The 12,590-nt window shown below is 30.0% G+C and overlaps 1 protein-coding gene across 3 annotated transcripts in view; it reads right to left on the reverse strand.

Annotated features, from left to right (window-relative positions):
- Positions 1–23: 23 nt before the first annotated feature.
- The window catches only part of LOC106470382, a 93,708-nt gene continuing 81,141 nt past the window's right edge, over positions 24–12,590 (reverse strand). The window contains exons 11-12 of one of the 3 annotated variants that reach the window (XM_022398982.1): positions 2,491–2,572; positions 24–1,816 (exon numbers count right to left, since the gene is read on the reverse strand). In XM_022398982.1, the coding sequence (XP_022254690.1) occupies positions 2,496–2,572 (77 nt within the window). In that variant the 3' untranslated portion in view covers positions 24–1,816; positions 2,491–2,495. Of the gene's footprint in view, positions 1,817–1,838; positions 2,573–12,590 lie in introns of those variants that run through there. The other 2 variants (XM_022398981.1, XM_022398983.1) reach the window with 2 other exon arrangements.

Below are 12,590 nucleotides of genomic sequence, written 5' to 3' on the forward strand. Positions count from 1 at the left end.
TTAACAAAACATAATAATAAAAAATGCTCATTGTGGTAAACGAAATAATAATTTGATCTAAGTAATAGTTTTTTCTTCTTCCTGATTCACAAAAAATCCTTACGAGATAAAAAGAAGTGAATATTATTTTTCGAAATCTGCGTAGCTGAATTATGGGAAATCCGTTATTAAAACCAAAACAACTTTTATGAAGTTTCAATTCGCAGGCCTGTGTTATCGATATTAATTAAAATTATCAATTTATTTTTATAAAAGGTTGTGTCTTACTAATGTTAGCAAAAAGGACTTTGCTCTCTTTAAAAAGAAACCTAGTATGATTTTAATTAGCCCTAGATATTTAGAATGTTTATATATATTTGATTTTGTATATACTAATTTTAAGTTTTAACAACTTACATCTACCAGTAGATAATTCATGTTTTCTGCGACATAAAGGAATTCGCAAGACTATTTTAGGAGGATAGAAAGATCATGAAAATAATGCGATAAAGGATATTTTAGAGTACGTACAGTAATCAGCTTTCCCTTTGTGTGTGAAGAGGTGTAGTTATCACAACCTGAAATATTTTCAAAGGAGGACCGAGCAAAAAATGGTTTGACAACCCGTAAATAACTAATCAGCCACTTGAAAAAATATTTCACTTTTACAAATAATATCGGACTCGGGCCTAACTACATATTTTAGGCTACACAATCAAGTTGTTTCTCTGATAATGGACTCTTGCTTGACTCACCGATACTGTAAGACGTAAAAACTGCACTTAGTGTGCTATATACATGTAACTCATAATGAATACTGATTAAAAAACAAAAAAACTGCTTACATACGATTTCAACAAACGACGCTAATACAATAGACACTTGACACACAATAATTCCCTTATACGTGAAAGCGAAACACTACTTTAATTATTCACAGCATTACTATCACACAAATTTCGAATTGAAATTCTAAAGTTAACAAAAACGTGAAAGTATGCGGGTGACATAGAAGAGCTCGTATAATTGATTTAAAGTAAAATTAATGCTATTCGTTCTTTAAAATGCTATCTGGAGTAAAGCTAAAGATTTTTATATGTTGTGAAACAAAGTTACACAATATGGGTTCTAAGCCAACATACTTACCGCTCAGTGAGCCACCAGGGGTATGGATGGTAAAGAAGCATCTATAAAGACTTCCCTTGATGTATTAAATGTACAATGTATTTCCACATCTTATTCTTAACTATGAAGGCTTATTTGAAAATAACACTTAGTGTTGAAGTCTTCCTACTTTAAAATGTAAACAAGTAACACTTAAGCGTATTTTCCAAGCCATTTAGAAATGTACTGTGAATATTGTGATAACTAGCAGAGGTATGTTTACTAGCTATAAATACATCCTTCAAACTATCCTGTTAACATCTTACCATTCTTTGTAATATTTTTCAACCTGTACATTAAAAACACTATCTATACTCAAACACAACAAATGTTTTCTCACTTAAAATATTATGTAATGCTGCAACTTTATTTCACAGTTAGCCACATTATAATGGGTCTAATACCATGGGCATCAACTTTCTGTAATTATCTGCTAGATATATATAAATAAATGAATTTCTATTTAGTGTATTAGGCAACATAAATTTTTCTTGGATATAACAGATGCAGTCAATAGCCCAAAATGTATGATAAAATCACCTTAGTTGCAGATGTTTTGTCATCTTAGTTTGTCCATTGGAAATTAAAAAAAAAAAATAGCATTTCAGATTTTTGTTTTCCACAAGTCACTGCTCTAAACGCCTTTCATTGAATACCAAGCTTGTCAGTTGGGCTAGATGATGAGAGACAATTGACTCTATGAAATGTTTTTTTCATATAAGCAGAATAAAAATTCAAAATGTATGGACTAAAAGCTTCTTTACAGTTAAAACCTAATCACCTCATCAACTGTACTGTAATTGTTTGAAACAGAACACTTTTAAGTGAAAAGGCTACTAGAGATTTAACTCATTAACAAAAGAAGTATAATTTAGTTATTTTTTTAAGAAAGTAACAAGTTAAAAATCATACTTAAAGACCTAACTAAGATGATAACAATACTTATATATATCTTTCTGGATATCAGACTACTTGTTTCATTCTTCACCATTTGAGTTTTCTGTATTGTTCACTAAATCCTTGTTCTCTTCTAGCCATAAACTATACATCTGTAGTATTTCTGGGCTACTGTATTTTAAATGCTTAAATTTCCTATCTACATTCAATGGCCACAAAACAAAGAACACATTTATGTACAACCTTTTATTTATATATCCATACATACATATATAAATACTTATTACAATGAAAAATACAGCAGTTTTGTTTTTACATTCAGATTTAAACTTTCCTTTAAAGCATTAAAAAAAAACCTTTCTAACATTTTGTTTACTCAGTAAAGTGCAAACAATCATGTGGGCTAGGATCAGTAACAAGGAAAAACCTGTAGATCATACCAGTACCTACCTGATTTATTTGTGTTTGAAGGCAGGAGTGAAACGGACAAGGAAGTTTGGGCGGATCTGAAGAGACAACTCACCTTTGCCCGCTAAAAAAATTAATGTTACTTATTAAAGTAGAAAAAATTTATAAAAACTTTCCATTAATATATTACAAGCTACCTATTCTGAATATATCTGGAATACCTAAAAGTACAAAGAGACTGCAAAAAAAAATGCATTATATTTACTTCACTCAGATTTATTCATAGCAAATAAACTGTTTGGTTGTAGTCTGTAGTATTTTTTGCACAATTTACATACTACCATATAAAAGTGAATTTGTAAACTTAGTAAAGTTAGGTCTAGGTTAGTATTACCAAGTTTACAGCTTTTCACTTGGATTTTTTCTTACTGAATAGCAAGTGGTGTCTCCTGTCCAGACAGTGTGGTTTATGGGTTGCCAAAAGTCTTCAAAATGTTTATTTGATTTAAATAAAAAAGTGTTAAATTGCTGTTGATTGTGGAATTGCATTAACCATGTCTAACACTTTCTTAAATGATACTGCTTTAAGCTGTTTTTACTTTAAGTAAGAGTTGTACACTTTAATATTTTTCTGTAAAATTAGCAATTTTAGAGTGAACAATTTCAATCTTTTGGTTACATACTAATTATTTTGGTAAAAAAACAAAAAACAAGGTCCTATGTTTATTAAAATTAAATGCACAGTTACCAGATATGGTGAGAATAAACTTATAATTTTTATATAACACAAAGCAATGTAGCATTAGTAATCTACATATTGGTATTGAAAATGTTTAAATTTCAAATAGAAAGAATAGTTAATTACTTTCTCACTTAGGTGACAGATCAACAAAACTCAGCAAACTTCTATTTACAAATCTCTGAGTAGCTGATTAACTTTTGGAATAAATGCGACATATAATGTTAAACACAGTAGTAGTATTACATAAAATTCAATTTTATTCAGTAAATACTTCTAAATATACTTCATCATTTTTTACTAAACCTGCATAAAAATACAGTGAATAGATATCATCACTAACATATCAAAAACTATTTATGTCCAAAAGCTCAATTTTATAGATTCAGAGATACATAATTTTGAAACTAAAAACAATTAGATCATGTGAACTACAAAGGCTTGTTAATGTGATAAATGTACTAATTCTAATTGGAAGATGCATCCACAGTTTATACCGAATGTGTTCTGGGAACATTTCCATGTTAAACATGGTTTTAATGACAGCCACAATATACAACTTTTTTTTTGAGAAACTGAATATAAATAAAGTAAAATAGAAATGAAGAATGAAAAGGGGCTTTTCTTTAGCTTTCTAATAAAATACATATTTCATGAACTTTTACAGGCTCTCTCTAAGATTCAATATTTTCCTACCATAAATATCCTTTTGAAACATAAGTCACATGAACTTGATCTTGTGTATGAAATATAATTTTGTTTTAACTTTTTTATCCTAGAACAGAAATTTGCTTTATCTTTTTTTTTGTAAAAGAATTCAAATAGACTCATAAAACTTCACTTATAGAAGCATGTGTTTCACTTATTTATCATTTGGTTAAATTCTCTTATAACCTCCAAACAGGTAGTAGTTTTGTAAACAATGACTATTTAGTGTTTTAATTTTTCCTCATAGCCTTCCAAAGCCAGTGACTGGTATTTGTTTATAATGCAGTGAGTATTCTATGTATGCTAAAATGTTACAACCTAAAATGTGGTTGTTACATACAGTGTGATGGGTTGTGAGATTGTATTAAAGTATAACCTTAAGCCCAAATACTTAAAAGTTACTTAAAAAAAGTTAAGAGTTAAGCGAGAACATTCCATTATTATATACAAGATGTAATAATTTCTATATTTAGTGTAGTTATTAGTAAACGCAAACAGGTAAATTATTTCCACAGATGTAGAAAAACGTATTCTATTAATTATGTTTTTATTTTCATATTAACACAAATGGTAGAGTATGAAAATTCACTGGAAACCATGTGGCAAATATTTGTTTTGAGAGATAAATGACTGCTCCAATGGACAAAGAAGAATACCATAATTCTAAAGCTAACAAATACAATAATTGTAAATAGGCAATTTTTTCCATTAACAGTTTTAAGAATGATTGGTAATGGAAAAATTAATTTTGACTTATGAGTCTCTTTGTAATGTTTTTGATTTAATATATTATATATAATGAAACTTTCAAAAACTAAAATAGCTTTGTAGATTTTTAGCAATTTTATTCAGTACCTACTCTACAGATCCGAGAATAACATATGTTGCTACTTTGCAAACTACATACACAAAATAACATGATGTATTAGTTGAATAATGTATTTTGACTGCTTTAGTATGATTTACATGCTAAAGGAGTTTGGCACTAGCCAAAGCACAGACTTTCTCCAGCTAGTTATGGAGTCTTGTTGCAGCATGTTTGTCAATGCACAGTCTAGTTAGTGTGCTGCCATCCATAATTATGAATCACCAACCACAGAGAGGCAACCAGCCAGAATTATCCACTTTATTACCTTTTTATTTAAAGCCAAGTACCCAAGTTAAATAAAATGATTTTAATATTATTACTTCTACTACTAATTTTACAAGAAATTTTGGCACATGCTTTCTTCCCTTCACTAATCTCCTTAATGCTCTTCTAGTAATAATACCCAATTCAATTTAAGTAGCATCTGTCCTTTCCCCTTATTAAATGACAAGGGAAATTTACCAAACAAAAAATTCTGCCTTTGTCAATTCCCATGCTACTACATATTATATATGATGCATTAATTGTTATAATATATTACAATACATAATATCTATGTTAAACATTAAGTATAAACAAAACTTACCAGTTGTTTGCTAAGTCTATTTGTTAAAAGTAACTATCATTCAGGAAAGCTAAAAAAATCCAAGATATACAAGTATATATGTGCACTGCTATACTTAATGTTGCCACTTCAGACCTAGCTGTATCTACTGTAATAATAAGCCTGAAGAGCTGAAATTATGCAATCTGAACTAATCTTGGTAAAAATAAAATGAATTACCTTTTCCACTTTCTACATTATCTGCACAAATAATAAATATTAGTTTTAATCCTCCTCTCTTTTTTAATCTTGAGCTCTTGCACTTCATGAAATAATTGCTCTCTTCCACTTTAAATATTTAGGTTTTATGTTCATCTGCTAGATGGAGCTGAAGTAAAACGTTGTTTAAAGATATCAACCTTCAAAATGCTATCCACATGATCATGGATGATGTGTTGTACATATTCTCAATTTCAATTTCCTTGTTTACAGAAAACCCATTTACCACATTGGGGTGACCATAAGAAAGGAGCAACAAGATTTTGACAACTTCCCCCATAGCATTGAATTGGTAGCATCTTACCCCATATTTACATGAAGCGGTATATAAACCCTACACTCTTTCTTTGAGACTGAATTTCTGAAATGAGCTGAGATTCTGGGGAACAGCAGCTTCAATGATATTGGTGAACTGTCTTAGCAGGTTAATATATTCTCCAACATCTCCCTCAAGTCTCTCTATAGCCATGGTCTTCAGTACTTCCCTCACACAATTGCTACAGCCAACTCTGTCTACTAATCACTTTCAAGGTTCTAGACAGAACATGTTCCTTGCCAGAAAATACTTTAATAGAGTCATTTCAAGCAAGTTGGACATATTATGCAAGAATCCAAGCCAGTCAATACAAAATACAATCTTCCATTTTACTCACTGATTTCTTTAATTCATATTCTGCTCAATGCCCCACATCCACGTAAGGCAAACTGTTTTATAAGCTGGATGTAGCTTAATTGAAAGTACATAGGTTTGGTACATTGAACTAACTCTGTATTGTAAAAAGAATGTTGACTATAATTCCAAATTTCCTTAAGTCTTTCTACACAAAATGTGGCAAAGTTTTAGTGAAATGTACAAGCCTGTTGTACACAAAAAATCAGATGAGTTACAGAGGTATTTGTACTCAAGGTATGTCTATGAATTGACAACGTCACTCCGATTCAGATTCTGTCATATCAGGGAGCATGGTAATGTTCATGTGAAGAATAAAAATATTTTTGTTCATTATATACTTTGCATATTGCATAACATCTAGGACCTCTAAAATGCATATCTACAATTTTTTCATTATGTTTCTATACTGTATGTGGTATTTACCATGAACTGTTGCTAAATCAACAATGTAGATTAAAATAAATAGTTGAAAACTACTCTGACATCAAATACATAATCATATGCTACAGATCATCACACAAAAAGGGCAGCATGGGCTTTTCTGTCTGATATGGGGTTAGTTATGGTATAACCTACTCTATAACAGAAAAAAGATCTCAGCAACAGTTAGTAGATCACTGACCCAGCTTTGATGTTGTAAAATGTTGTTGTTCTTAAATTTGGAAATTTCTATTCTACAACCTTGTTTTAATACACACTAATGTGTGGCTACGCTTGTAGAGCCCAATCTGTAACATTTTCCAACCACTTGTAATTGCAGAACTTCACAGGAATGTGTGTGTGAGCTAGTAAGTATTACAATTCTTTTTCCATGCTGAAGAGATAGTACAAGCTAAAAAAAAAGTTTCTCTTATCAGATTATACTGCGAGTTTTCAGTGCCTTTTGTGAACATTCCACGAATAATATACAATTCACAACTTAAAATGATCTTGACAGTGTTATTGTTTAAATTGTAAAACTCTAATCGCATATTACACACACACACACTATTCCTGTAAAAAACTATTAAACATTGTAAACCAATCAAAATATTCCTAGACTATGTAATCTCACCATAAACTACCATTATTTTATACTCACTACAGACTACCTACACATTGCATTCACTAGAGACTATAAAGACCTTGTAATCTCCCCAAGACAACTCAGACATATCCTCACTACAGACCACCCACACAATATTCTCACTACTGAATACCCAGACACCATTCTCACCATAGACACACACACACACACACATTCTCACTACAAACTATACAGAAATATTATCACTATAGACAACCAACAGTTATTCTCAATGCACACATTGTAACTTCAAAACAGACAGCAAAGTCAGTGTAATGTCAACAGAGATTATCTGGACACTATTTTCCCTATAAGATATTCGGATGTTGTAATATAACCACAGAGAACCCAGTATAATTGTTTCCAATAAATATTATCCAGACACTATTTTCACTATAAACTATCTATAAAGTGTTATCACATTACAGACTACTCTTAGATATTCTCAGTATATACAACCAGACATTATTTTCACTACAAGCTATCCAGGCATTGACATCTCACTACTGACTACCCATGCATTATTCTCACTACAATCTATCTAGACATTGTAATCCCAAAATAACAACATAGTCATTTTAGTCTCACCACAGACTAGCAAACATTATTTTCACTTAGGTACTTACTATAAATAATCCAAACATAGTTTTCATTATACTCTATCCAAAAACTGTTCTCATTACAGAATATCCAAAGTTAATTTCTGTACAAATTACCCAGACACTATTTTCACTATAAATTATTCATAAATCATGATCATACAACAGACTACTCAGTACTATTTTCACTTTAGATTATCAGATACTGTTCTCACTAAAGACCATTCATATACTATTTTCACTACAAACCACTCATTCACTATTTTGGCTACAAAATATCCAGATACTGTAATCTTGCAACAGACCACCCAAACTCTATTCTCACTACAGATTGTTACACCAAGCACAAAATGTAAAACAAAAATCTGAATTCAAATGGTATACTTGTAACAGAGTAATCTGATATTATGAATACAAATGAATTCTGTGAAAATAGGAATGATTGGAATCTTTGTACTGATTATAAAAAATAAATATAAATACAGTACTCCCATAAAATAAAGGCCAGTATACTGTAGAGCAATAAATTATATATATTTTGTTTCATAAAAAGTGATCTTTAGATTTAATAAGTGATAATAATTTTCCTGAGAGTGTAATCTTTCTAATTTATTAATTTGACATGTGACTGATATCAGACTAGATTAAAATTGCAAAGTTATTACCATCAGCTTACACAGAGTTAGAAACACTGTTAATTTCTAACATTTACTAGGCAAATACAATCATACATATGTAACTACTGGTAAACACAGCATTCATTTATAACTCACAAAATACTATGTAGCCAAGAACATAATGCACACTGTCTAAAATGTCAGTTTCAATTTCGAACATTAAATTAATGTAAAACAGTTAAAACTGAGTATCAAAAGGCACACTCTGCTCAACTTTATTTTTTTTTAGTTCTCAGGAAACATTTTACATAATAAACTATTTTGCTATGTATACAGTATTGAACATGTAACTTAAGGTAACTGTATGATAATGGTTTGATCTTAAATGAAGTATGCACATCTGAAGATTCCTGAGCCCACTTAAATTTATATTAATGTAAGTAACTAAAAAAAATCACTATGAACAATATGTTATATATGTGACAAAGAGTTGGTACAAACACTCAGCCCATTGCAATTTAGTTTTCAAGTTTCAATACCAGTAGATCCTCATGAAACTTCTAATTGTATTATAAATTAAAATAACAACATAGGTTTACCATTCTTTTCACCAAAATGCCTTTTGAGACATTCATTTGTTATATCTGTATCTTGTGATTGAGGTTTTCCTTAATGGAAGCATGAAGCATTGAAGCTCTGACTTGTGTGCTTATTAGCTGCTTCAAATGTGAGCACAACCAAAGCAACAACAATAAGCATATTTCATTTTGACATACAACAAATGTTTGGTTATCACACTGTCGTGGAACATGATTCTCAGTACATTAGCTAAGTCCTTGCATAACTATTAGGAGTAATGATTTTTAACAAGATTTAAGCAACACAGTTTTTCTGCTCTTAAGCTGTCTGTTTTACTCATGCTTGTTACATGAGCAGTCACATTTAGCATACCTTGTGAAGAATTGTTTTTATTTTACATAATCTAACCTAATAATTTTCTAATTTTTCATTTTAATTATATTTATAATAGTCAATAAAGAACATACATGAAAAACAAGAAATACAGTAGTTTCTTGGATCATTTTCTTTTCCTGTCAATGAAACTTAAGCCTACCTTTTTATACTATGAGTACTACTACAATAACAATGTTTTTATTTAATTAAATACTGCACCTAAGAACACAGAATAATAATATACAAAAAGCAAACAATGTCCTATAACTATCATAATTTTTGGGGCTTTCTAACTATGCAATTACAGCCTTTAAAAATACAGCTAAGCTCGTTGTTGTGATTCCTGTGATAATAAATTTGAAACTGAGTAACAAAATAGATTGTTACTCAGAGATTACATTATGACTAATGTAAGTAATTACTGTAATTACAGTAAGAAAACATTGTAATATAATACACCATTTCATAGATTAAAACTTTGGCTTTCTATTGGTTATATGTAATACAGTATAAATCATAAGATAGAACTACTGGCGATTTGTGAAAGAGATAATGTGGCAAGTGGGTCCGATTTTCTAGTTTGTGGCTCCATAAACAAATAAAATTGAAGGTTATAAAAACTATGTTTTACCTGAATAATATCTATATTATAATAAGTAGTTTATGATAAATTCTGTACTTCTCGGAGTGGTGGTAAATAAATTAAAGAACAAGGAAGATCAAGAGAAGAATGTCAAAATGTACTAGAGGATATTGAGGATTTTTTAAATACTTCCTTATAAAATTGAAAATTTAAATCTTATATAGTACTAAAATTTAATTTATTAAGTATGTTTTTATTCCATTTTTATACATACACAAGAATAATGAAGTAATTTAATTAAATTTTCAATGTAACACTGTAAAAGGTTGCAACATGTGCATTTTGATCTACTCATTGCAAAAGGATTAATGTTAAATAAGTTCAAATTCTTTTTGATATGTATAATAAAACATTATAGGTAATAACCCTCTTGCCATGAGCATCTTCTTCTGCACGTCATGAAGTTTTAGTGAGTTATATTAAAAATTTACTTAAACTTCTTTCTTATCATGGTATACAAATAAATCTGGCATCAAGATGTAGATAATAAACCAAATTTTAATAGGATACAAGTTTTAAGTTCTTAATTTTATCAGGCAATATTTAAAAAAAATCCCAAACATTCCCTAGTATGAGCATATTGAAATTCTCTCTCTAGGCATTCCCTCTTCTATAATTTATTTACCACCCTTCTAAGAAGTATGAAATTTAATGTAAATTACTCATTATTATGTCATCATCGCTCAGACAAAACATAATTTCCATAGCTTTCAATCTTATTTGGTTACACAGTCATCAAATAGAAAATCAGATCCTTCTTGCCATGCCTACCTGTCACATCCTTTCTTTCAGATATTGCCAATAGTTCTCTCTGACATTTAATACCATATTGTTTATAACCAATAGAAAGTCAAGGGTTTAATATATCAAATGATGTATTAAGTTGTTTTCTGTACAGGATTTGCAATTTTGCTTTCTGTTCAAACTTCATTCTCATGGGAAATGCATCAAGGAGTTAAGCTAAGTTTTAAAAGATCTTGTAACATAGTTAGAAAGCCAGAAAAACTGTGAGAGTTATGGGACATTGTCTGCTTTTTGCACATTATTATTCTGTGTTCTTTAGTGCATTATTTAATTAAGTAAAAAATTTAGTGCACTAGTACTATTAGTATAAAAATGTAGGGTTAACCCTTTTGCAACAGGCTCCTGCAGTTTGCAGGAACCCAACTGGAGAATGATAGCGTGCAATAATACATATGGTAACTCTGAGAATTGTGAACGTATCCAGAAAAACTGGCAAGATGTTGTTAAAGATTATATGCACACAAAAAATGGCATTATTTTAATCAAGGCTTTGTACTAAAAATATGTTATATTTTTATTGTATTTATTTACACTCATACATTCAATAGTTCCAGTGCAGATGATTTCATCTTAAGCATAAAAATATTTTTCTTCATCTTAGAGTTTGAGGTTTTTTTTTGCATAACCTCTAGAACCCCTAAATGAATTTCAAAAGTTTTTAAGGTAAATGTTTAATTTCGTTTTTTCTACCATATCACTAACTGTACATATTACTATAAACATACAGTACAATGAAATGTTTAAAATTAAGGAATAGAAAAATGTACATACCTTTTAATTTTTCTTAAAATGTTTTAACAGATGTTTTGGTGATATTTGCAATTTCAGGTCTTTTCCTTTCCACATATTTAATTTTTAATGTTTTATTTACTGTTTATTATTCACTTCGACATAAGTCAACGACACTCTCTTGGCATATTACAGTATCTTTGAGAGAAATGCACAAGCCTTCTGCAAAACTATCTTACACTTGTGCAAGATCATAAGACTTGAGAACTGGGGCAATGTTTGAGATAAATGTAAAAAATGTTTAAACCTTTCAATTATGCATTTTAAAACACAAACAATACATAATTAACTAAGATATAAAAGTAAAACCTAAATGCAGTTTAACTGTCTCTAGCCATGACGAATTTAGGTATGAAACCACCATAATTGCTATCACAGACAAAGCAGCCAACAATACTACCGGCATTACATCTACCCGATGATGACAACCGAATGCCAATTTCAGAATAACTATTGTTGGATTAAAGTGTGAAATGAGCTCTTCCTAATGACTATACGCATGTGTGTCAAGTAACTACATGTGACTTGTAATGCTCAAGGAATAATATAGAAAGTGAGTGTGGCATCTGTAAGGGATTGGAAAAATTTATCTCTAGTTTCAACAGAATTCATCCAAAAAACTATAGACAGAAATTAAAACTTAGATAACATAAAACTTCTAATAATAACATACATTATAATGTTAATTTCATTTACATACATTGATAGTAAAGTTTTAGATTAAATTTTGAATGTAACTCAGTGATTTGTGTAGAAGGGGGATTTAACTCTTTCACCACAGCCTCCCCCCCTAGGACCGAACTCGTAACCATTCTTTGCTTGTTATAGTTTTCATGCTATAACTTTTAAATTAGTAAGT

The sequence above is a fragment of the Limulus polyphemus genome, unplaced genomic scaffold (assembly GCF_000517525.1).
Source record: "Limulus polyphemus unplaced genomic scaffold, Limulus_polyphemus-2.1.2 Scaffold3974, whole genome shotgun sequence".
Classification (NCBI taxonomy): Eukaryota; Metazoa; Arthropoda; class Merostomata; order Xiphosura; family Limulidae; genus Limulus; species Limulus polyphemus.